General features: G+C 40.4%; 1 protein-coding gene across 2 annotated transcripts in view; it reads left to right on the top strand.

The window, feature by feature from the left end:
- Positions 1-25000, top strand: part of NSD3 (nuclear receptor binding SET domain protein 3) — a gene marked incomplete at its 3' end in the record, with an annotated part of 87246 nt that overhangs the window by 51892 nt on the left and 10354 nt on the right. The window contains exons 15-23 of one of the 2 annotated variants that reach the window (XM_083368438.1): positions 6299-6439; positions 9523-9679; positions 12711-12913; positions 14909-15021; positions 16500-16769; positions 18843-18959; positions 20163-20304; positions 23040-23146; positions 24826-25000. The exon at positions 24826-25000 is cut by the window's right edge and continues 30 nt beyond it. In XM_083368438.1, coding sequence (XP_083224564.1) covers positions 6299-6439; positions 9523-9679; positions 12711-12913; positions 14909-15021; positions 16500-16769; positions 18843-18959; positions 20163-20304; positions 23040-23146; positions 24826-25000 — 1425 coding nt within the window. Of the gene's footprint in view, positions 1-6298; positions 6449-9522; positions 9680-12710; positions 12914-14908; positions 15022-16499; positions 16770-18842; positions 18960-20162; positions 20305-23039; positions 23147-24825 lie in introns of both variants that reach the window. The other variant, XM_083368437.1, reaches the window with a different exon arrangement.

Raw genomic sequence — 25000 nt, 5'->3', positions numbered from 1 at the left:
TGCAGGCAACTACAGGGTTTCAGGGGATTTGCACTTGTTATATTCAATCATCATCAGTAAAAGCCACAGGTACATGAATAATACTTTTGACCATCATGTGTGCAGAACAGGAAAGATAGGTTCAAGTTTAAAGAGAAAATGTATGCAGATGATAAAAATCTATTGGGGCAGGAGGTTATTGCCAGATACATGAGAAGAAATATAGCAGTTGCAGTTCCAGGCAGAAACCAGTAGACAGAGTTCTTGTTGCATTAAATAAACGCTTTGCAGAAGAATAATGTCTAAAAAGGTTAGAGAGAAATTTTTTTAGAGTGGTGAATCTGAATTATACGAAAAGCACCATTTAAAGAGAGGATAGTCTGTTGATTTTTCTTTTATACGGTACTTCAAGGGGAAACTGTATGTATGTAGTTATTAAGAAAGACAGTTACTTGATGGCATACAATCAATCAATCAGTTTATATCTCTTTCAGGGCTTTGGCATAGATTTTTAAACCAATATTATTGTCGTTTGAATCCTTCACATACAGTAGCGGCCCAAATTGTGGAAACCTTTGGGGAAAAGTGTACAGTTAGAAATGCCGCCTTTGGTTAAGTTTCCACCAATTTTTCTTCTAATTTCTTTTTAACTGTAGCCTTGTTCACTTAATAATACTATTTTGCATCGCTTTCTGGGCGACTAGTCAACTCTTTGCACCATTACTTTAACAAGCTCACTCAATGAAAGAACACAAAAAAACCCGACCAACTCGATAGCGATCACATAACACACTGACAAGTGTCCTCCTCTCAGCTTCAATACATGACATCAATAACTGAATCCTACTGTGATCTGATTGGATCATTGCCAAAACAAGATGACAACCTGATTGGCTCTCTAAACACTCATTGGCTACAATCAGATGAAGGAAAGCTACCTGAGATCAACCTAAGCAAGTTGTGCTTCCTTTTTCTGGTTATTTGGCTATAACGTTTCATAGAATACAGTACAGATCATTGATCAAACTTTGTTGCATTACATTCTTGATTAAATTATCTTTCCATTGATATATAATTTTATGGTACTACTCCAAAAAAAGTGGTGTTATTAGCCATCAAATCTCAAAAATACACTTTTTCCGAAAGGTTTCCACAATTTTAGCCACTACTGTATGTAGGGAGAAATCTGGGGATTATGTTCTTTTAGTTATTATTATTATCCAAAGTTTAGATTGCTTTTAGGTGCTTTTCCTTCCTACTTTAATGATGATTTCAGTTTTATACTTGGAAGTAGATTTTTAATTTTTTTTTAGGAATTATAGAAAAATGGGCCAGACCACTAAGATTTAAATTTAGCAAGGAAAATGAATAAACTTTTAAGTAGTTAAAGCTTTTAAGTAGTTACTAAACTGGTCTTCTCAGTTGCAATGTATGGCAGTGAAAGCTGGACCATAAGAAAGGCTGAGCGCCAAAGAATTGAGGCCTTTGAACTATAGTGCTGGAGAAGACTCCTGCGAGTCCCTTGGACTGCAAGGCGATCAAACTGGTCAGTCCTAGAGGAGATCAATCCTGACTGCTCTTTAGAAGGCCAGATCCTGAAGCTAAAACTCAAATACTTTGGCCACCTAATGAGAAGGAAGGACTCACTGGAGAAGAGCCTAATGCTGGGAAAGATCGAGGGCAATAGAAGAAGGGGACGACAGAGAATGAGGTGGCTGGATGGAGTCACAGAAGCAGTAGGCGTGAGCTTAAATGGACTCCAGAAGATGGTAGAAGACAGGAAGGCCTGGAGGAATGTTGTCCATAGGGTCGTGATGAGTCGGACACGACTTCGCAGCTAACAACAACAAAACTGGTTTTAAGTTTTCAATAAGAGCAGTGTTGTAGTTGCAATTATTCTATTGTTTGGAACTTTAGTTTCAGTTAAAGCCAGTGAAATTTCGATTCCACAACATTGTTTACACAAGTACAACTGAATGCTCTTCAGCTTATTGCCCTAGCCTTGGCTTGGCAATTATTCCTGAAATCCAGAGAAGGCTACTGTCTTGTGAAAATGCATTAGATTATATTTTTAAGTTTTTTTTTCCAGCTTAGGCCAGATGGTTCTGATGCTTCTGATCATGGAGAATGAAATTCCTGAAATCTACTCAAGATTATGCACACCTAGAATAGATTTCAGCAAGCAATACCTCATTAGCTAAAAGCCAGAACAGTTAGTCCTTGACTTACGACCATTTGTTTAGCAGCACAGGTGGTGCAGTGGTTGAAATGCGGTATTCTAATTGCCAGCAGTTCGAATCTCACCAGCTCAAGGTTGACTCAGCCTTCCATCTTTCCGAGGTTGGTAAAATGAGGACCCAGATTGTTGGGGGCAACAGGCTGACTCTGTAAACCACTTAGAGAGGGCTGTCAAGAACTGTGAAGCAGTATATAAGTCTAAGTGTTACTGCTAGTGCTGTTGATGACCCTTCAAATTATAATGCTGCTGGAAAAAATTACTAACAACCAGTCCTCAAACTTAAAACCATCACAGCTTGATCACAATTCAGGCCTTTGGAACTGGCATGGATTTACGATGGCTGCCATACCTCTGAGTCACAGGATAGCCATTTATGGCCTACCAACAAACAAAGTCAATACAGAAAACTAGACTGGCTGAATAACCATGGAATTCACCCTGGCAAACAAGGTCCTGAAATCAGATGCAACTCATCTAACAACCGCATTGTTTAGTGTGGGATGTTCCAGTCCTGATTGTGGTCATAAGTCGAGGACTACTGCTACACACATTTCTGGTTTTTGCTAATTCTATTCTGTAGCAATATCTTGGCATCCTGGTTCATAATGCTGCCAAGCAGCTTATATGATGGACATGAATTTATCACCCTGCATGGAGAGATTCCTGCATGTCTGTTGGCCTTTGCTGTGGAGACAGCAAGTTAGTCCCCCCCCACACCTCCAAAAAAAATACGAGCTGTCTTCCCATGCATGGAACTTTTGCTGTACAGCCTTTCTCTCCATATCTCCTTCATAAAACACCCACCCTGAAATATTTTCCCCTTTTATTTAAAATCAATAGCCCCAAGTTCATAAAATTAGTTTTGCTGCTACACTGGGGGTCAGAAAGATAGAGCTCGTTGATTTCCACTTGTTGCTTAAAAACAGTTTGCAATTGTCATCATGATGCTCACCAGCCATTTTTGAAAAGCGTTGTTGGGAATGGAAAGGTATTAATCTGCTCAGGCAGCAGGAACTCTGGTTGCTACAGCAACACAGAATGTCAGTATGGTCAGAAAGATGGATTCGTTCAAAGTGGATATTGTGACATGCTCGGGAGTCCCGTCCACCCTGCAGACACAAAGGAACTATATATATTCTTTACGGACAAGCACTTTGACACACATTTTGTTTAAGAGGTTCTGTAAAATGCACACAAGGGCAAGTCGATGTAATAGTACATAACTTTTTTTTTAAAAAAAATTGAACCTTAAAAAGTATTTTCCAAACTGGTTAAAATATGAAATTAAAACAAGTCATCTTTAAAAAAAAACAAATACATGGAGGAAGCGGAAGACAAATTAAAATGGGACTTTTTTTAAAAAAAATAATTTGCTCAAAGAAGGGTGCTCTCAGCTGTAATTCCTTGATATAGGTGTTACTGTGGAAACAGTACTTTCTCGTAATTTGATCTCCCCAATGTAGCCCTGCATTTCTTGAGGACTAGTATTGCTCTTTTAGAAAAAGAAAATAACTTTTTAAAATTATTTGATACAGCCCATGCCATGCCAGAAGTTCAGATAATTTCATTCAGTATGGGTTGTGTTTAAATTAATAATTTAAAAAGTTTTCTTTTGAAATAAAATATAAAATTGTATTCAAAAAAATCTGGTTTGGGTTTTTGTTTTGTTTTGTGTTTTGACAACCTAACACTAAACCTCCAAAGGCCATCCAAAAGAGGATCTAGAAAATGTTTGCTCTGGAACACCTACTGGGGCACCGATGAAATTCCTTAATGGGGCAAGGTGTTCCCAAATGCTTGGAGTCTACACTCACACATAGATAGCTTTAAAAATCCAAGTCTAAAGATGATACATTTCAGATTTATTTAAATTTAAGATCACTTAAAAGTCTACAACAGTATAATGACTTTTGAACTCAGCAAACAAGAATTCCCGCTGCAAAGCTCAATAGTATCTTGGGAAGCTTTCTGGGCAAAGCATTGCAGCCTTATAATGGTGGACAAATTAACAAGCCTTCAGGAAGAAAGGTTGGGGTGTAATTCTGTGTACTAATGATCTCTCTTCCCCTTTCCTCCATGTGTGCTCTTTTCTCATTCACATACATGCGTGCACATAAACACCCTTCCTGCTCCACAGTCATATGGACTCCCTTTCTCTCACTCCCTCTCCCTTTCTACACACACACACACACACACACACACACACACACACACACACACAAATAAACAAAGTTGACTGAGTTAAGCTTATACAAATGAGCTAACAATCCCAAGGTAGATTCTTTTGAGTCAGTTGAACTGCATGGTTTGTATCTGCCTTTCCTATCCTGCCACCCTTTAGCTATGTCGGGATTTTTCCCCCCACCCCAAAATTTTCAGCTATGGTAATTGGGAAGACATTGTTTGGAAGACATTGAGTTGAAGAAGGCTGATACTACGTTCATGAAAAAGAAGCAGGGAAGAAATGTTCTAAATGGATTAAATTTGATTTTAATTCTCCTCTGGCTAATTTGTTAGTTTCCTGTTTGATCTTTAAAGAGCTTTAGTTCCCCCCAAAGCTTGACATTGCTCAAAAATAGTAGAGATCAGACTTAAGGTCGGCATTTCTACTCCCCAGTTATAAGCAGAATGCAGTATTTTTATGAAGGAGTTCAATTTCACATTTCATTTCCATTGGGAAACCATAGACCAGGGGTTCCCAACTGGCGTGTGAGACGATATTCCAGGGGTGTGTGAAAACCAGGTGTTACTTTTGTAAGGGGTATTAGAATATATCAGAAGCGTTCTAGGGTGCGGGGTATAGAAAAGGTTGGCAACCGCCGCCATAGAGGATCAGGAAAAAGGGATTCTGTTAGCAATGATTGGCAGAAGAATGTACTGAAGGCTGTATCAGCATTATTGCCCAATCCCTGCAAATTTCTATCCAAGTTCTTCTGTTCAGAATTTTGGATTTTCGCAAACTTAGTATTTCAGCAAATAGATTGTTAGGTGTTTTTTTTTTGTTTGTTTGTTTTAAATGCAAGATAGTGCTTACGGGCATCATGATTTTCCTACTAGGCATGGAATCTGGGACCTTTTTCTTGAGTGTATTTCGAATTTTTCTGAAGGAAAGCAAGAAAGCAGAAGAACGTTTTGGAGACGCAGAAAGCTAAGATAACTCAGATCGTTGACCATAAGTTATTGTTAGACGTGAAAAGAAGAGATGTGTTAAAACAAAAGAAAAGACAAGTCCCAGAAATTAATTAAAAAATGGAGTGCAAAAGAACCTGTGCCATTTCTACTTATTAACTGACCGGAGAGAATTCTTAAGCTAATGAGAGTCTAAGATAAAGGGTTTGGGATGCACTGTGGGGAGAATTTGCATTTATCAGATCTTGTTAGCTCCCTAATGTTATAACCAGCCAATCCTGCACTATCATCCTTTTCACTGTAAGGAGAGGGTATGTTGCAATAAACATTGCAGGGCCTCAGTCAGGTGTTCGTTTCCCTCTAAGGACTGCAAGAAAATCTATGAATCTCACCAAACTGGTATCTCTCCAAAGTAAATAATATATAGGTATATCAGTGATTTATCAACAAAAGGTATAAATAAGCTGCAGGTAATAGTATCCACTGCCAAAATAATGTTCTAACATTTCTAGAGCTCAAACAACAGCCAGCATGTGATTTTTAAGTTTCTGGTCCCTAAGCACCAGTTTCACAGTTAGCTTTAATATGTTTGTGGGGGGGGGAGGGGGAGGAAAAAGTAGAGATAGTCTCATAAATGCTTTTTTTATTGAAGATTTAAAAAGGAGCACAAGTAAAATCCAGTTTCAGATCTAGTGCTTATTTCCACTCTTTTGTACATAGGCATGGATGCTACCTCCTTCAGTGTGACAACCTCTTAGAGATAGAAAAAAAAATTTTTTTTCTTTCACTTTTTCTTTTCCTTCATCGCATCACCTTTCCTTTTCCTGACATAAAAGCACCCGTGAAATATGCATATAGTAGGTTATTCATTTGGTTTTTATTTCGTTTTCCTCCTTATGGAATCATGGGTAGTTTCATTGCAACTCATTTCTTTCTGTTTGTTTCGTATAGGGCTGATAGTGCAGGATCATTCAGACCCCCTGTTCAGTTCATATGCCAATAAATCTCACTATCTACTGAATGAATCAAATCGTGCTGAGTTGATGAAATTACCTATGATTCCTCCTTCCTCGTCAGCTTCCAAAAAGAAATGTGAGAAAGGTAACCAAAATAGCTTCTTTCTTTCTTTCTCTCTCTCTCTTTAATTTTCTTTCACCTTTCTTGCTTTTCCTTTCTTTTTTGTTTGCTTTTTTTTAAAAAAAAACAACTAAATCAAAGCTTTGTATGCTCATCTAGCACTTCCTCGTTGCACTTTATTAAACTTCACTCATTGCTTATTTTGAACGTGTATTCATGTTGGCCGAAAACTTCCAAAGGGGCTTAAAATAATTACTGAATTCCACTCAAGCACTGACTTGTGCATGATTAGCCAATCCAGCAGACTTTCATAAATCCTGAGGCAAAACTATATATCGGCAGGGATTCTTTCTCGTAGTTTAGATCTATCGTGTCTGTTAACCACACTAAAGGAGCTTTTGTCCATTTGGGTCTTATTCAGATTCTTTATGGCTAAGAGTAGGCTGCCTGGAACTTCCAGATGTGTGAATCGGTGACCCCAGACTAATTGTGCAGCCTTGGCATTCCAGTTTATATAGCTAGCTGTTGACTGGATAGCTTTCTCATGTATCAGTTGGCTTTCTTCGCAGAAGGAAGGTTGACTTTAGGTCCTGCCGTATGTAAGATATTCTGCCTCTTCTAGGTATAAAAGACCTTTAAACGCTGAATTGTAGAGGTCTCCAAACTTAGCCACTTATGGACTTCAACTCCCAGAATTCCCCAGCTAGCCATGCTGGCTGGAAAACTCTGGGAGATGAAATCCAGAAGTTTTAAAGTGGTCAAGTTTGGAGAGCTCTGCTTTACTGTACTTTAAATAGCTGGATTGCTTTTAGCCTCCTCCATTTTCATCTAATAGAATAACAGACATTAACTATTTCCCTTCTTCCATCACTGCCTGGAAGCACGCTTCCAACAGAAGTATTCCTCAACCGTTTATTTAGGTTACTTATTTTTTTTTTCTGTGGCCCTCAGTTGCAGAGGGCTCTGAGCCTCTTAAAACAGGTCAGTAAACTTAGGGTTAAAGTAAATGAAAACAAACAAGCCAAATAATCACAATTACATAGAGCTGAGTAGCTGCACCATCACCCAGCGATAGAATAATGTCTGAAGGGCCTTTTTTTACACAACTCTTTGGAAGCCTTTATATAATGCTTTAATTACCGAGTGATAGCTATTAATAGGAAGAAGGCTTAAATAAATCTGGTCCCATAGTGTCATTGACTAATAGTATAGAATTGTGTGTGTGAAAGGGATTGACTGTTACTTATTGCAAGTCTTCATATTTTAATCTCTACAGGTTCACAGTTGGGAAGGGGACGCCCAATATTTCAGGTTCCACCAAAATAATAAGCTATCTGATTCTGGCCAACATTAGGGTTTCTTTTTAAACAAATTGATCACACACAAGAGGATAGCATAGTTTTGGAACTGTTTGGACACGTTCTATGTATGTAAAACCTATGGACAGTGGGAGTGTGCTTCTTTGATCCATTTGACGTCTTTGTCTTCCCTTCCACTTAATGCAAGTAGATAGTAAAATGGCATCCCCTGTGAAAATGGATGGTGGGCCTGCTCCTGCAGCTCCCTACGGACTGCCTACACTCGGAGCCTTGTCCAAATTAAAGAGTTTTTCAGTCTGCCAAGTTTGGGAAGATTTTATTGACTCTTGAATGTTTTATACAGCATGTGACTTATCATGCTGGCATATTTAGAAGAGTCTGTCTCTCACAGCAAGAGACAATCAATTATTTTGAGCCCTCTTTCATAGTTGCAGAAAATCTTACTAAAGCATTATAAAAGCCAAGTATCCTTGCTTAGCATTGAAAGTTTGTGTGGTTTCATTTGTCTTTGCTTGGTTTTCATATCTTTTGGCATTCTGCTGTTTGGGTATTGTTACAATGATTGGGGCTGTATTTCCTCTGAAATAACTTTTATACTTCTAAAATTGATTTTGGGATTTTGGAATGATAATGGCGATCCAAACATTTTTGACTTTCGTTTCATTTCATGGCAGAGGAAATATAGTAATGATTTTGTTGTTTTAAGAAACCTGTAAAGCTTTATAACAATCGGTGCAAAGTACAGATTTTAAAGTCTATAGGTGGACAAAATTTTCTGACCGATTTGCAGAAAATAATTAAATTACTTTGATACTTTTTTTTAAAAAAAAGGTTAAATGGTGCCTTCTAAATTATTGGGAGGATTCCCTTCAAGTGTTAAATGCTCTACATTTTTAGATCTAATGAAGTTATTTATTGACTGAAAGAAAATCACTAGATGGCTGTAGCTCCATTTTTTCAGTTTTCAGCCTTTTAACAAGTGAAATTCCCTTCTTGCTTCAAAAATTATTTGAACTTGGCACAGAAGTAAAATACCTGATCTCTCAACTGTGGTTTGTTTACAATACTGGTTTGAAGATCACAATGCTTAATGTTCAAATTGATGCAGATACACCAGCATATACTATGCTCAGATCTGGAAAAAACAAACAAAAACAGACTATTGTATATGCCAGGAAGGAAATACATAACATCATAGTTTAAAAGATTGGTAATACTTTTATCAGCTCAGGCTGTATAGATAATAACATTATTATTACAATGCTTCATTTTGAAGGGACAAGAGTAATTTGGAATCCTAAAATTTTTGAATTTGTTTTGCTGATTTTTAAAACAGAATAATATTGATCAACCTATAGGCTGATTTTTACATGCACTAACTGATTGCTAAGGGATCAGGTCATGACAATGCAGATTTAAAAGAGAATTTATGTCTAGACTGTTGGGGAAAATCAATTCCCTGAACTGTTTATCATATTTAAATACCAGCGTTTTGAAAAGATGTGTCCGTGTAACTGTACAATCCAAACGAACAAAACAGAACGAGATCTATCCATTTAAGTTCTTCATCTAGGAAGTTGGTTTGACTGATTTTATACCAGCAAAATAAGTGCTTTAAATCCAGCATTGTAAGTCTGACCAGATCCTTTCATTTTGCTACTCTTATTTATATGACATGGCAAATCCCATGCACAATGCATTTTTTAAAAAAAATCTGCAGAGCTGTGTGCCCTACTTGTTTCCTTTAACTATAAAGTGAGCACTGTTGTTGATTTAAAGGTGGGAAGCTGTTGTGCTGTGAATCTTGTCCTGCATCCTTCCACCCGGAATGTCTTAACATAGAGATGCCAGATGGCTCCTGGAACTGCAACGATTGCAAAGCTGGCAAAAAGTTGCGATACAAGCAGATTGTTTGGGTCAAGCTTGGAAATTACAGGTACCTTTAAAGCCAACGAACAATAGTTTGTTGTCATCAGACTAATATTTTAACTCTGGATCTTTGATTTCAGAAACCTTGCCTTTAGACTTGTTTATTTAGTTTTCAAAGATTCACCTTTGATTTTAATTTTGATTTTAATTTAACTTTTATATACCCTAAACGGTGCCACTGAATGTACAGTCTTTGACGTTCATATCAGCAAAAATGAAAATTGCGCTGAACACTGTTTTAGATATTTTTTTATTAGAATATGTGTTTTTTGTGAACATTTTTTGAATTGGTTTTGCTCTTCCATTTTCCTTTTTAAAGCAAAGTTATAAATATAAACTTTTTTTTATCCTTACGAACCACTTTCAGATTTGCCCTCTTTTTTAGAATTGTCCTTTATTTCTTTTCCCAGAAAACATGGTCAACATAACTTTACAGGTAGTCCTTGACTTATGACCACAACAGGGACTAGAATTTCCATTGCTGAGCAAGGTGGTTAGTTAGCAGATAACCTCTTCTTTATTTTTTAACAAGAAATTTCATTGATTTTCTATTATTACATTTGATTAGGGCTTAATGAACATCGTGTTGTCTGGGTTTTAATTTGTTTGCTTAATAATACAAGTTACATTCTTAGTCTCTACCCCCTTTTTTCCAACCATTGATAAAATAAATTCCATGTTTGAAAATATTCTGTATCTTCTTTCTCTTTGATACTCAGTGTAACTCTGTCCATTTCAGCACAGTCCAATTTCTTCTTGATTATCTCTTTGTCTAGTGGCTTTTCTTCATTCTTCCAGTGCTGAGCAAATACAATGCTCGCTACTGTTAGTACATACAGTGTTAGATATACACTTCGCTTATCAAATTTTTCTGGTATTATTATACCTAATAAGAAGAGTTCAGGTTTAAAATCAACCTGTTTTCCTAACATCTTTTCTAGCCAAGTGTGTATTTTTGCCCACCTTTTTTTTTTTTTGCTTTACACAAGTCCACCACAGATGATATTATATGTGCCAGATTTTTTTATTCCATTTCCAACATTTACTAGACATATTTTTAAACATTTTTGCTAATCTAGGAGGTGGTAAGTGCCATATGTAAAACATTTTATATACGTTTTGTTTATAAGAAGTTGCCAGTCAATTTATAATTTCTTTCCCAAAGATTTTGCCATTTCTCTAATTCTATATTGTATCCAAAGGTTTTTTTTTTAATAACCAAGGGTTTTTTTTTTTTGGTCACAGTCGTTAACCAAATCACTGCCCTTATTAAATGAACCATACAGTTAAGTGAATCTGGGTACCCCCATTGACTTTGCTGGTCAGAAGTCAGTTGGGAAGGTTGCAAGTGGCGACCATACGACCCGGGGATGCTGCAAACCTCGTAACTACACGCTAGTTGGCCAAGTGCCCAGATTTTGATCACATGATCATAGGAATGTGGCAACAATTGTGTGAGCACAGGTCAGGAGTCATTTTTTCAGTGCCACTGAAATTTTGAATAGTCACTAAATGAACTACAGGTTGTCCTCAACTTACAACAGTTCGTTTAGTGACCGAACTTACATCGGCACTGAAAAAAGTGGCTTATGACCATTTTTTACACTTATGACCGCTGCAGCATCCCCAGGGTCATGTGATTTACATTCAGATGCTTGACAATCAGTTCATTTTTACGACGGTCGCAGTGTCCCGGGGACCTGTGATCTTGTGCGATCTTCTGACAAGCAAAAGTCAAGGGGGAAGCCAGATAACAACCGTGTTACTTAACAATTGCAGTGATTCACTTAACAAGTATGGTAAGAAAGGTCGTAAAATGGGGCACTTAACACATTTCTCACTTAGCAACATAAATTCTGGGCTCAATTGTGTCGTACGTCAAGGAGTACCTGTACTGGATTTGCATTTGTGAATAGCCAGATTTTTTCATCTGGGGGGGGGGGAAACTTGAGGTTTCTCAAATTGTAGTTAGACCCTGTGAATACCATAGATCAGGGGTCTTCAAACTTGGCCCTTTTATTTACAGCGTGCCTGGCTGAGGAATTCTGGGAGTTGAAGTCCACAAGTCATAAAAGGGCCAAGTTTGAAGACCCCTGCCATAGATGCTTCATGCTTCACATAACTAAGTAGGCTGAGGAGGAGTCTGTGACAATGTGCCACAGCCAACTCACTGCAGGACAACTCGCCGCAGCCCAGTTGCCGTGGGACGACTCGCTGCAGGACGAGAGTTACACACCAATATCAAAGAAAGGGTGGCATAGAAGCATTAAAGAAAGCACGCAGAAGGATGGACAAAGTGAAATGCAAATGACAAAAATGAAAATTAATTTCTCACATTACTTTAAATAATTAAATTGAATGGTTGAATGGTCCTCCAGCAAGTTGTCCCATGGTGAGTTGTCTCATTCCTGGCCGAGGGTCTGTAACTTCCGAGTTTCTTGCGGGTCGCTCGCTTCTTTTAGCTTCTTTTAACTTCTTAGTAAAGCTGAGCAGTAATCCTGTTTGTATTCACAGAGGGCACTTATTTTAGGTTCCATCTTTTGAAGGAGGACCTCAGTAAGGCTAACTTGAGTTTCATGCATTCATACATTCAGATTGATAACTGGTGGGGGGAATAATTGAGTATGACTGTATTCAAGTAAACTTGTCTATGAGAATTGGCTTGAGGACTGAAATCTAGACCAGTGATGGCGAAACTTTTAGAGACCGAGTGCCCAAACTGCAACCCAAAACCCACTTATTTATCACTGGGTGCCAGGTGGGCGTGGTCTACTCGGTGGCTGTGGCGGTCATGGAAGATTGGGTGGGTGTGGTCACCTCAATGTCGCTCGTGGGGAGGGACACTTGTGGGGGGCAGCTGGTTGAAGAGGGACAGTTGCCACCTCCGAGGCATGGCACGGGTGCCCACAGGGAGGGCTCTGAGTGCCGCCTCTGGCACCTGTGCCCTAGGTTCGCCACCAGTGATCTAGACCAACTGCTCTCTTTACCGATTGTTCTCTCCTTCTACCCCTCCCTCTACCCACCCCTCCTTCTCCTAGGTGGTGGCCAGCTGAGATATGCAATCCCAGATCTGTTCCTCTCAACATCCAGGGCCTCAAACATGACGTTGGGGACTTCCCAGTATTTTTCTTTGGTTCACATGACTACTACTGGGTGCACCAGGGCCGAGTATTCCCCTACGTTGAAGGAGATAAAAGCTTTGCTGAAGGGCAAACTAATATTAACAAGACTTTCAAGAAAGGTAACTTTAAATGATTTCTACTGACTTCACGACTAGGGCTCCACATTTTTTGGTCTCCATCGTCCTGAATAGGGAAAGGGTGTCTTGAAATTAAAACACCATTTAGTCAATTAAACTCCACTTAATTCCATTTAAAATGCTTCTATTCTGCACGTCGGACTGTACATAATATCATTTCTGCAAGGATTTTCAATTTCAGTTGAAAGAAACAAAATGATTATAGGAGTACTGATTTAAAGAAAAAAACGGTGGTTGTTTTTTCCCCAAAAGTCATCACAGAGGAAAATAGACATAATTGTAGAAAAGACCATTCATCCTTCTTTTATCTCCGTGCTGTTTTATGTGAAGAACAAACATTCTTGCCTTTTAAAACTAGCGTATGAACACAAAGTTATGTAGAGCTATTCCATTTAATTAACATTTAAAGCTGATATAAGATGAGTAACAAATACTCAGCTTCCACTGAGCCAAGTTAGTCTGACCAACAGAAAAGGATCTCTTATGAGCCCAGAAATATTTTAGGAGAAATTCTCATGCCTTACGAGTGAATAACACACAAAGGTTAATGTGAGTGAATAACCCACAAAAGATAATGTGAGAATCAAGTTGACACAAGGTTTGGTGTGGTAATGAAATGACCTTGAAGAAAGAGAGGAGGAGATGCTGCCAGGAAACAATCAGACAGGAGAGGCAGGAGCTGGCAGGACCAGAGGAAAAATAATAATAATGAAACAAGTAATTAAAAGTGAAGCTGGAAGTTTGGGCCTTCAGACTGACAAGATTCCACACTTGGAATACAGCATCCAGTTTTGGTCACCACAATGTAAAAAAGACATTGAGACTCTGGAGAATACAGAGGAGAGCAACAAAGATGATCAGGGGGACTGGAGGCTAAAACGTATGAAGAACGGTTGCTGGAATTGGGTAAGTCTAGTTTAATGAAGAGAAGGACCAGTGGTGACATGATAGCAGTCTTCCAGTATCTCAGGGGCTGTCACAAAGAAGAGGGAGTCAAGCTATTCTCCAAAGCACCTGAAGGCAGGACAAGAAGCAACGGATGAAAACTAATCAAGGAGAGAAGCAACCTAGAACTAAGGAGAAACTTCCTGACAGTCAGAACAATTAACCAGTGGAACTGCCTGCCTCCAGAAGCTGTGAATGCTCCAACACTGGAAGTTTTTAAGAAGAGACTGGACAGCCATTTGTCTGAAATGGTATAGGGTTTCCTGCCTGAGCAGGGGGTTGGACTAGATGACCTCCAAGGTCCCTTCCAACTTTATTATTATTATTATTATAAAACTTTTATTCATAAAACATGAAACTCAGTCAACTGAACACTCAGATTGTTCAGTTGACTGAGTTTCATGTTTTATGAATAAAAGTTTTATTATATTAATAATAAAGTTGGAAGTGGCCTTGGAGGTTGTTGTTGCTGCTGCTGCTGCTGCTGCTGTTCTTATTATTATTATTATTTTCTGTCAATGTAGTCTTACAGTAGCACTGATGATGTTACCTAGTTTGGGTAATGAAAGGTCTGCAAGCAAACAACCAGGTTTCCGAGAGCAACAAAAGACCCCTTCAGTCTTACAATAAAGTAGAATTAGTTCAGCTTGTTGTGTTTCCTGTCTGCTGTACATGGAAGGGACTCACATCAATCTTGCAAGCCTGAAGGCAGAAATTTCCCACCTCCTACTTGGCCCATTATTTATTTATTTATTTTATTTTATTTAGGGTGGGTCTTCCCTAAATATCTCCTTCTGACCACTGAGGGACTGCAGGCTGCTGCCTCTCTTATCTGACGGTTTCCTAGGCACCGTTTCCTCCTGTCTTCATTCCAGGTCATCCATACATTCCGTCACAAGTGTGTCACTAAACTCACAGCTTTTAATTAGAGGCCAGGCCCAGACACTACCTAATTCTTTAAATGAGTTTTCGCAGGTCTTTGAATAGTTGCTAATGCCAGCTTTTTTCTTGCTTTGGGAAAAACTCATACAGCACTTGAAGAAGCAGCAAAACGCTTCCAGGAACTTAAAGCACAAAGAGAAAGTAAAGAAGCACTTGAGATTGAGAGGAATTCCAGAAAACCACCTCCCTATAAACACATAAAAGTGAGTCCCTTGTGTAGTTCAGGTGTGTGCATGTACGCGTGCGAAGCAGCCTATGTGTGGGTTTTTAGTTTTGTTAACTTCTTCAATGTGAACGTTTTTTTATTTTTCTATATGCATAGGTAGAATTTTGGCTTGTTTGTTTGGAAAATTCTGGATCTGCTTTGAAACTGGAAGTTAGTATCTTGAGCTTTCTTTTGCTCATCTTACCACGGAGTCCTCTACTCTCATAAGATCTTTGATTGTGCTTGCAAAAGTTGTCATCAAAAGGTAAATGTGAGGCATCCTTGGTCCTCTCTGAGCTTGGCTGTTTTCTTGCAGACGTTTCATTACCCAAGCTAGGTTACATCATCAGGGCTACTGATTACCTAGAGCGGGTAACGAAACGTCTGCAAGAAAACAAGCATGCTCAGAGAGCACCAAGGGACCCCCCCCCCCAATGTCAACCCTGAGCTACAAATATTCTCATCAAAGGTAAATGTACAATATTGATTTGATGGCTGGGCTCCACAAAAGAAGTTTCACAGGCATCTAAGAAGACATCTGATACATCACTTGGAATATTCTAACTAAAAGCAGTGTTCTGGCCAAAATATTTTCCATTATGATGATGATGATGATGATGATGATGATGATGATAACTTTATTGTCACTTTGAATGTACACCAATCGGCATACATCAAAAGCAGCAAAAGAGATTTACCTTGAAACATTTTGGGTGTAAAGAGCAGATGCTTTATTATCTGCATCCAAAATTGGGAAAAAAAAACATTGCTTTAATATTGCTTTAATTCATTAAGCACTATCTGCCTTCCAAAAAAAAGTAAAATCAGAGCTTTTCCAGAGAGCTTTTTGTCTTGATGCCACATATTGTGTTTGGGTTTTTAGTTGCATTTATGTCATTACTGACAAGTAGTCCTCAACTTACGACCAGAGTTGAAGCCAACATTTCTGTTGCTAAGTGAGACCGTTGTTAAGTGAATCACTGCAGTTTTTTTCAACCTTTCTTGCCACGATTGTTAAGTGAATCACTGCAGTTCTTAAATTGTTAAGTGAATCTGGCTTGGCTTGTCAGAAGATCGTAAAAGGGGATCGCATGACTTTGGGACACTGCAACCGTCATAAATATGAGTTGCCAAGCATCTGAATTTCAATCACATGACCACGGGGGATGCTGCCACAGTGAAAGTCTGAAAAAACAGTCATAAGTCCTTTTTTTCAGTTCTGTTGTAAGTTTGAATGGTCACTAAACGAACTGTTGTAAGCCAAGGACTGCTAGTCTGCTGGCTTCCTTTTTACGAGCTGTTGAGTGTCTTTATAATTAGGGTGGAATGTAACATTGATTGGTTGATTAATAAATGAATAAGTCACGATGTTTCTCAGTGAAGAGCTTTATTCAGGCTTTCATCATCGAACGATGGTGATGCCACTATATCTGTGAACTGATGCTCTGCCTGTGCCCTTCATTCTGTACCCCACAGTCCAACAAAGTGGTCGGAAAAGTCCAGATCCAAGTTGCAGACTTGTCCGAAATCCCTCGGTGTAACTGTAAGCCAACGGACGAGAACCCTTGTGGCCTGGAGTCAGAGTGCTTAAATCGAATGCTGCAGTATGAATGTCATCCTCACGTTTGCCCCGCAGGAGAGCGCTGCCAGAATCAGTGTTTTACCAAAAGACTCTATCCAGAAGCAGAAATTATAAAAACCGATCGACGCGGCTGGGGCCTGCGGACCAAACGGACCATTAAAAAGGTAGCCGGACACTTGCTTGGTTTTTCAGTGGGTTACCTATTCCTTTTATTCTTTAAAAAATCAAATGAAGGAAGGAAAATTATAAAAAAAAAAACCAGAATGAAAGGGAAAAAATGCTGCCTTATGACACTTCTCACGTTCCACATAAAATAAGAGAAACACACACAGCTAAGCATCACTTGGAAAGTTTAGCTGGATTCTTAGAATGTGGAATTCATTTGTTATTAACTTCAATGCAATTAATTCTTTGTGGGGCTTTAGGACAATGACAACAATAGATGAGGTTGGTCATTAAAAATTCATTCAAGTAAAGAAAAAAAATACAAAACTGAAAAAAAAACCCGAAGGTATATTTTTTATTTTATTTTATTTTAATTCCATTTATATCCCGCCCTTCTCCGAAGACTCAGGGTGGCTTACAAGCTTAGCAGTAGCCTTCATTCTATGTATATGCCTGCTTATTAGGGCTTTCACACACACACACCCCAAGCGGCATTATTACAAAGTCAGCTTATTGCCCCCAACAATCTGTATGCTTTCATTTCCCCCCCCCCAATATTCTACTAAGGAGGTGCCTTATTTCGCCAGAATTTTTGTTGTGAAAAACCAGTTAAGCAAACCCACAAAAACGCTTGGAACTATCCACACAAAATGAAATCTTATAAAATTCCTTCTTTGCCCTTTCCTTTGAGTGCCATACTCCGTCTTCTAGTGTCTTCTAATGCTGATGAATAACCGAAACAACGGAACGCCAGCCTTTTCTTTTCTTAATGTCTGCAATAGGCTTTTAACTACTTAAAATATTTCCATGACAAAATTTAGGTAATTTGGTTTCCAGGAAGGAGCGATCGCTTACCAATTCATGCACCGTCTTAGTTTCCAAACTAGTTTTCCTCACAATTTCTTGGTTACCTAATGGCATATTTTTGCTATTGTTGTGTATTTCCTATTTTCTTTGGTCCGAGGGTCAGAGGAAAGCTGTAATTCGAGGTTTCGATACAAGTTCTTTCAAACTTGGGGGTCCCCAGTGTCTGAAAAAAAGCCAAGAGAGGTGATTGAGAGGCTGGTGAGAATATACAGTATATTAGAAAGAAGCCAGTATTAGTTGGATTCTACATTTTCTACCTTGGGATTCCACAAATTTGCATCTTCTAGCTTGCGACATTTTCTTGGAACTAGTTGCTAACTTACCCAGCCCAGAACTGCATAGAATAATTTTCTTACCATTAGTTTCATTGGGAGCAAATATATTACAGTAGAATGAGGCATAACTTCTTGCTTTCTTCTTGGCAAAGAACTCCTTAGGCTTGAGATAATCTCAGAAGCCTTTGCTGTCAGAACTTTTTATGCCAATAAAGAAAATTGCTTTGTGAATCTGTAAATGCTTTACCATGCTGGCTGTTTTCTAACAAGAGTTTCTTTTCAATGTCTATGCTGTATAGTATTAGTATTTCTCAACCTATAGTCAAGGCTATGGTCTTCCCAGTTGCAATGTATGGCAGTGAAAGTTGGACCATAAAAAGGCTGAGCGCAAAAGAATTGAGGCCTTTGAACTATGGTGCTAGAGAAGACTCCTGCGAGTCCCTTGGACTGCAAGGCGATCAAACTGGTCAGTCCTAGAGGAGATCAACCCTGACTGCTCTTTAGAAGGCCAGATCCTGAAGCTAAAACTCAAAGACTTTGGCCACCTAATGAGAAGGAAGGACTCACTGGAGAAGAGCCTAATGCTGGGAAAGGTTGAGGGCAAGAGAAGGAGGGGACGACAGAGAATGAGGTGGCTGGATGGAGTCACTGAAGCAGTAGGCATGAGCCTAAATGGACTCCAGAAGATGGTAGAGGACAGGAAGGCCTGGAGGAACGTTGTCCATGGGGTCACCAGGGGTCGGACACGACTTTGCAGCTAACAACAACAACCTGGGCCGCGATTCCCAGAATTCCCCAGTTTCAGCTAGCTGGAGAATTCTGGGAGTTGACGTCCATACGAATCTTAAAGTGGCCTAGTTTGAGAAACACTGCTCTGTAGTACAATGCTCCCATTTATAAGTCCGTTTCTCTTTTGACTTTTCTTTTTAGGGTGAATTTGTGAATGAATATGTTGGTGAATTAATTGACGAGGAAGAATGCAGATTGCGAATTAAGCGTGCCCATGAGAACAACATGACCAATTTTTATATGTTAACTGTTACAAAGGTAAAAGGAAACCCTCTGTGTGTGCATGTGCGTGCGTCCGTGCATGCTTGTGTGCCATCCCAGCATCAAAAGTGTTACGGTTTTGACACCTGTCATAATGCCAGTCTGCATGTAAAATCCACCAGGAAAACTCCACCAGTTAGATTATCAAGCATTCCAAACGTATCCAGCTGGTCACTTTATAACCTGCCTGCAGGGACTATGAAAACAGAAAAGAGGTTTAGAACATAGGACAATTAGAGTTGGAAGGTGCCTTAGAGGTCTTCTAGTTCAGCAGGAGACCCTGTACCATTTCAAATAAATGGCTGTCCAGTGATGGAGCACCCACAACTTCTGGCGGCAAGCTGTTCCATTAGTTGATTGCTCCTACGGCTGTTCTGAGTTCTAGGTTTTGTACATGAGAACCACAAGGGAATAAAAACCAGGAACATTTCATTCAGACCGAGGTGCAAGAATGGCTACTGCGTTATATGAAGTGTAACAGAGGGGGGAAGGGGAGAGTTGAAATGGGAGAAAATGGGCATCAGCAAAGAGCGTCCTCTGAATCTCAGTCCTTCTGCCCCATTTCCTTAAACCACCAGTTATTAGGCTTGATGCTACAGCAGGAGTCTGCAGACTTGGCAACTTTAAATTAAAGAATTCCGGGAGTTGAAGTCCACAAGTCTTAAAAGTTACCAAGTTTGGAGACTCCTGTGCTAAAGGAAATGTTGCCTCTTTTCAGCCCAAATTCTATCTTGAGCCAACGATGAATGCTCATTCAGCATGGTGCTAAACCTGGGTCATCGCTTAGAAATAGGCAAGTCAAGAAATAAGGACCTAGTCCTAGCAGGTTGCCTTAAAAGTCTGTCTCTTTATCCCATCTTGGATCAAACAAAACCAAGACAAGGTTACTTCAAGTTTCTTTCCTCACGTTTTCTTCTTTCACAGGTTATGTTGGGAACTGCTCCCTTAACAGTTGGTTCATCCCTTCTTCCAATTCCAGGCCAGGTTGACAGTCCATCACCCTAGGGCAGGGGTCTTCAGACTTGGCCCTTTTGTGACTTGTGGACTTCAACTCCCAGAATTCCTCAGCCATGCTGGCTGGGGAATTCTGGGAGTTGTCCACAGGTCTTAAAGGTTGCCACGGTTGGGGATCCCTAGTTTAAACCATTCATTCTTTAATAGATGTCGTGTTCATTACTGCATCCTTTTGTTTTATTCAAGGACCGCATAATAGATGCTGGACCAAAGGGAAACTACTCTCGCTTCATGAACCACAGCTGCAACCCCAACTGTGAAACCCAGAAGTGGACAGTCAACGGAGACGTCCGGGTGGGACTCTTTGCTTTGGGTGACATTCCTGCAGGTAAATGCTCTTCTGGACATTCCCGTTGCCTTTGAAAGTGAGTGGGGATATTTTGACCTCTTCTAAGAGTCCTTTGTTTTCTCCATGGAGATTGTCAGTCATCCAGGTCATGGTTGTCCCGAAAGTGCTTTTTCAAAAGGCAACTGGATTTTATTTCCTTTTTTCTTTTCTTTTCTTTTCTCTTTTCTTTTCTTTTCTTTTTTTTTTTTGAAGACCTTCCACTTCAGAGCTGAAGAAGCTTCTTGGATGAGAAGCAAACCATCTTCAAGGGGGGAAAAAAAGTCCAGTTGCCGTTTGGAAAAGCACTTTTGGGACTGTCCTTTATTTTGTATAACTCCCATAATACTGATATGCAGGTTCTGAGGTTTTGCTGGTAAAAAAAATACAGGGAACCAGAAGTTACCTTCAAAGCTTTACGTTTTTATTCAGCTGAACAAAAAGACGGGCTCCTCTAAATGAGAGCAGCCTGGAAAGACAAGAAATCCTTGTATTTATTCTTTCTGGTTACATAAGCAAGCCATGCAGCAAAGCTGACAGGCATACAATAAAGATTTCACCTAGTAAGTCTGGCATACTGTAGATAAGAGAGCAGAAGTAACAAACACGTTCCCTTTTGGGTGTTTCCCTAAAGATATGGTATGTTCTTGGGTGGGTTAGGACATTGGGTATTTTCCTTACTGGCCTTTCATGACCCTGCATCCAGGACTTTGCAAGAGCCCAAAGACGGTAGGGCCATCTGCACATTCCCAAATTAGAGCCTTGGTGGAGCAGTGGGCTAATTTATTTTATTTATTTATTTTATTTTAATTCCATTTATATCCCGCCCTTCTCCAAAGACTCAGGGCGGCTTACAAGCTTAGCAGTAGCCTTCATTCTATGTATATGCCTGCTTATTAGGGCTTTCACACACACCCCAGCGGCATTATTACAAAGTCAGCTTAATTGCCCCCAACAATCTGGGTCCTCATGCCTCCTTAAGTAACACCAGCTGCCTGCAATTAGTGCAGGTTCGCATCCCACCAGGCTCAAGGTTGACTCAGCCTTCCATCCTTCCGAGGTAGGTAAAATGAGGACCCAGATTGTTGGGGGCAATTAAGCTGACTTTGTAATAATGCCGCTTGGGGGGGGGGGGGGCGAAAGCCCTAATAAGCAGGCATATACATAGAATGAAGGCTACTGCTAAGCACATTGGTTTGTGCTTAAATTGTAAGCCGCCCTGAGTCTTTGGAGAAGGGCGGGATATAAATGGGATTAAAATAAAAAAAATAAAATAAATTATATTTCCTATAAGGTAAAAGGTAAAGGTTCCCCCGCACATGCGTGCTAGTCGTTTCTGACTCTAGGGGCCGGTGCTCATCTCCGTTTCAAAGCCGAAGAGCCAGTGCTTGTCCGAGGACGTCTCCGTGGTCATATGGCCGGCATGACTAGACCCCAAAGGCACACGGAGCGCTGTTACCTTCCCACCGCAGTGGTCCCTATTTTTCTACTTGCATTTTTACGTGCTTTTGAACTGCTAGGTTGGCAGAAGCTGGGACGAGTAACAGGCGCTCACTCTGCTACACGGCACTCGGGATTCGACCCGCCAAACTGCCCACCTTCTGATCGACAAGCTCAGCGTCCTAACCCACTGAGCCACCGCGTCCCTTCATATTTCCTATACTGTCCCCTAATTCCGGGTCAACAATACTACCATCAGTCTCTGGATTGTGTCCTACCACCTCCTCCTCCTCCTCCTCTCACCCAAGAATGCAGGCAGCATGTGACCTAAATGTCATTTCTATGCTTGGTGCTCCTGGATTCCTTCCAGTTCTTTTCCCTCAATTTGACCTGGATAGGGATATTCTCTTAAGTCTTTTGCTTTCAGGTTTTACGCTGCCTCTTAGTTCTTTCTCTTGTTGTTGTTGTGATTCATTCACAGCCTCTTGATAAACATTTTGGAAAAACATCTCTGTATGTAGTTTAAGCCTTTGTCCTTTTGTCCATACTGACTCTGCTCCTGGGACTGGATGGAAAAATGAACTCTTTCCCAGGGCAAATAAAGCAAATGAGAAAAGCTTGTACTTGATGAAAGAGAAAGCAAAAAACATAGTAGGCTGTAACTGGGTGAGAAGGGGCCTTGGAGGTCTTCTAGTCCCACCCTGCACTCAAAAGACTCAATTCAGTGACCTCAAATGGAAAACTCTCGAGGTGATAAGAAGATTCAGTTAGCAATGTCCTAATGTATGGAGAGAGCTTGATCTCTTAACAGCTTTGGTCAGATCCAAAAGAACCCAGATTTTCTTCCTCTGGAATAAGTATGCTTGTTTATGCAAGCAAAGCCAAATTGAAATGAACAGTCAAATTGAAAGATGGTACTTGCCAGCTTTTATTGCTCAAAAAGTTTTCCGGTTTAGACACGCCGATGGATTTCAACTATGACCTCTCCCAATAGGGTTACATATTATGGCTTGCTGCACAGCCAGCCAGATGTTTAGATTGGATTTGGGATGGGAAAACCAGAGAAAGAGATGCTAAAAAGGAGAAAGAAAGGAGAGATTCCTTACTAATTCTGCTAGCCACTGGGTCATTTTGATAAGAACAAGATTTTTCGCTGACAATGAAGATGGCAGTCACATTTTTTAATACTTTTTAATACTTTAATTAAGCTGGTATATCACTCTTTTCTGAAGCAAAAAAACGAAAAGTATCTCTAACGTACTTTGCTAAGTATTAAACTAATTCTCTTGAATTTACAGGGATGGAGTTAACATTTAACTATAATTTGGATTGTCTGGGCAATGGCAGAACAGAGTGCCACTGTGGAGCAGAAAATTGCAGTGGATTCCTAGGAGTGAGGCCAAAGGTTAGTCACACAAGTGGGGAATACCCTCTAGGGCAAAAACCACAGATAGATGGAATATCAAACACACAGACACGTTCTCTCTCTGCTTGTGCTCATCAGTCCAAACCAGGACTTTCCTCTCATTACAGATAGTCCTCAACTTATGACAGTTTGTTTAGTGACCATTCGAAGTTATAACAGCACTGAACAAGGTGACCTGTGATCATTTTTCAGGCTTTCGACCGTTGCAGCATCCCCAGGGTCACGTGATCAAAATTACTGGCTCATACTACTGTAACGCTCTCTACATGGGGCTGCCCTTGAGATCCACTCAGAAGCTTCAACTGGTGCAAAGTGCAGCGGCACGGACACTCTTGGGAGCCTCCCGATACTCCCATATCACACCTCTCCTCCGTGCACTGCACTGGCTTCCAGTTGCCTTCCGTGTGAAGTTCAAGGTGCTAACAATGACTTACAAAGCCCTACATGGCATGGGTCCGGACTACCTACGGGAGCACCTTCTGCCAATGTCAGCACCCCACCGTCCTGTGCGCTCCCACAGAGAGGGCCTCCTCAGGGTGCCACCGCTCAAGGAATGTCGGCTGGTGGCCCCCAGGGGGAGGGCATTCTCAGTGGGTGCGCCAGCCCTCTGGAACAGCTTACCAACCGAAATCCGGATGGCCCCCGACCTCCGCACCTTCCGGCGCGAATTAAAAACTTATCTGTTCCAGCAGTCCGGCCTGGCCTGATAGCTCTAATCTGGGGTCCCAGTTTGTATTTTACTATTGTTTGTTTTCACTATTGTTCATTCTGTATGCCTACCTTATTCTGTACACCGCCCCGAGTCCCTCAGGAGAAGGGCGGTTTATAAAAACAAATAAATAAATAAATAAATAAATAAATATTTATGACCGTCGCAGTGTCCCTGAGTCGTGTCATCATCACTTTTCACGTCCCTCTGACAAGCAAAGTCAGTGGGGAAGCCAGATTCACTTGAAGAACTGTGGCAAGAAACGTTGCAAAATGAGCCAACGCTCACTTAACCCCCTTCTCGCTTAGCGACAGAAATCTGGGGCTGAACTGAGGTCGTGAGTCAAGGACTATCTGTGTAGAATCCCCATCTTCATTTAGGGCTTGACGGAGACTGTTGGGTGTTCATCTGAACTCCACATTTTCTTGGCTAGAAGCTTTCGTTTTCAGACATCAGGGCTCAAGCAGGGTAAAGGGAATGGCCTCAAAACAGGAGAAAGAGCCGCTAGCAAGGCAGTGTCCAGTTAAGAGGGGCTTGAGTCCATTCCAAGAAACAAGTTGCAGGGAACGTTCAGACAGCCTAATTCAAATGGAGATAATAATGGGAAAGAAAAAGGAAGCACCTTCAGATCCGCAAGACTGTTTTACAATAGATCAGGGGTGGGGAATTACGGCCCCTTTATGATGGGTGGACTTCCACTCCCAGAATTCCTGAGCCAGCATAAAATTCTGGGAGTGGAAGTCCACAGATCATAAAGGGGCAGTAGTTCCCCACCCCTGCATAGATGATACAATTCAAGTAGTTCTGTCCTACATAGCATTGGTTCTCCTCCGCCCGGCCTACTTTGCAGGGCCAACTTAAGAGAGTTGCGACTCTTTTTTTTTAAAAAAAAATTTTTTAAATTGTCCTTTATTAACATTCTTTTCGGCTTTTCCCTCTACCTGTTCAGACGGCGTGCGCAACAGCAAATGAAGAGAAGGCAAAGAACGCAAAGCTGAAACAGAAGAAACGGAAGATAAAAACGGAGCAGAAGCAGATGCACGAAGATAATTGCTTTCAGTGCGGAGATGGGGGTGAACTCGTCATGTGTGACAAAAAAGACTGTCCCAAAGCATATCACCTCC

This window comes from Vipera ursinii (genome assembly GCF_947247035.1).
Source record: "Vipera ursinii genome assembly, chromosome: 8".
Lineage (NCBI taxonomy): Eukaryota > Metazoa > Chordata > Lepidosauria > Squamata > Viperidae > Vipera > Vipera ursinii.
This window is presented reverse-complemented; position numbering and strand designations above follow the sequence as displayed.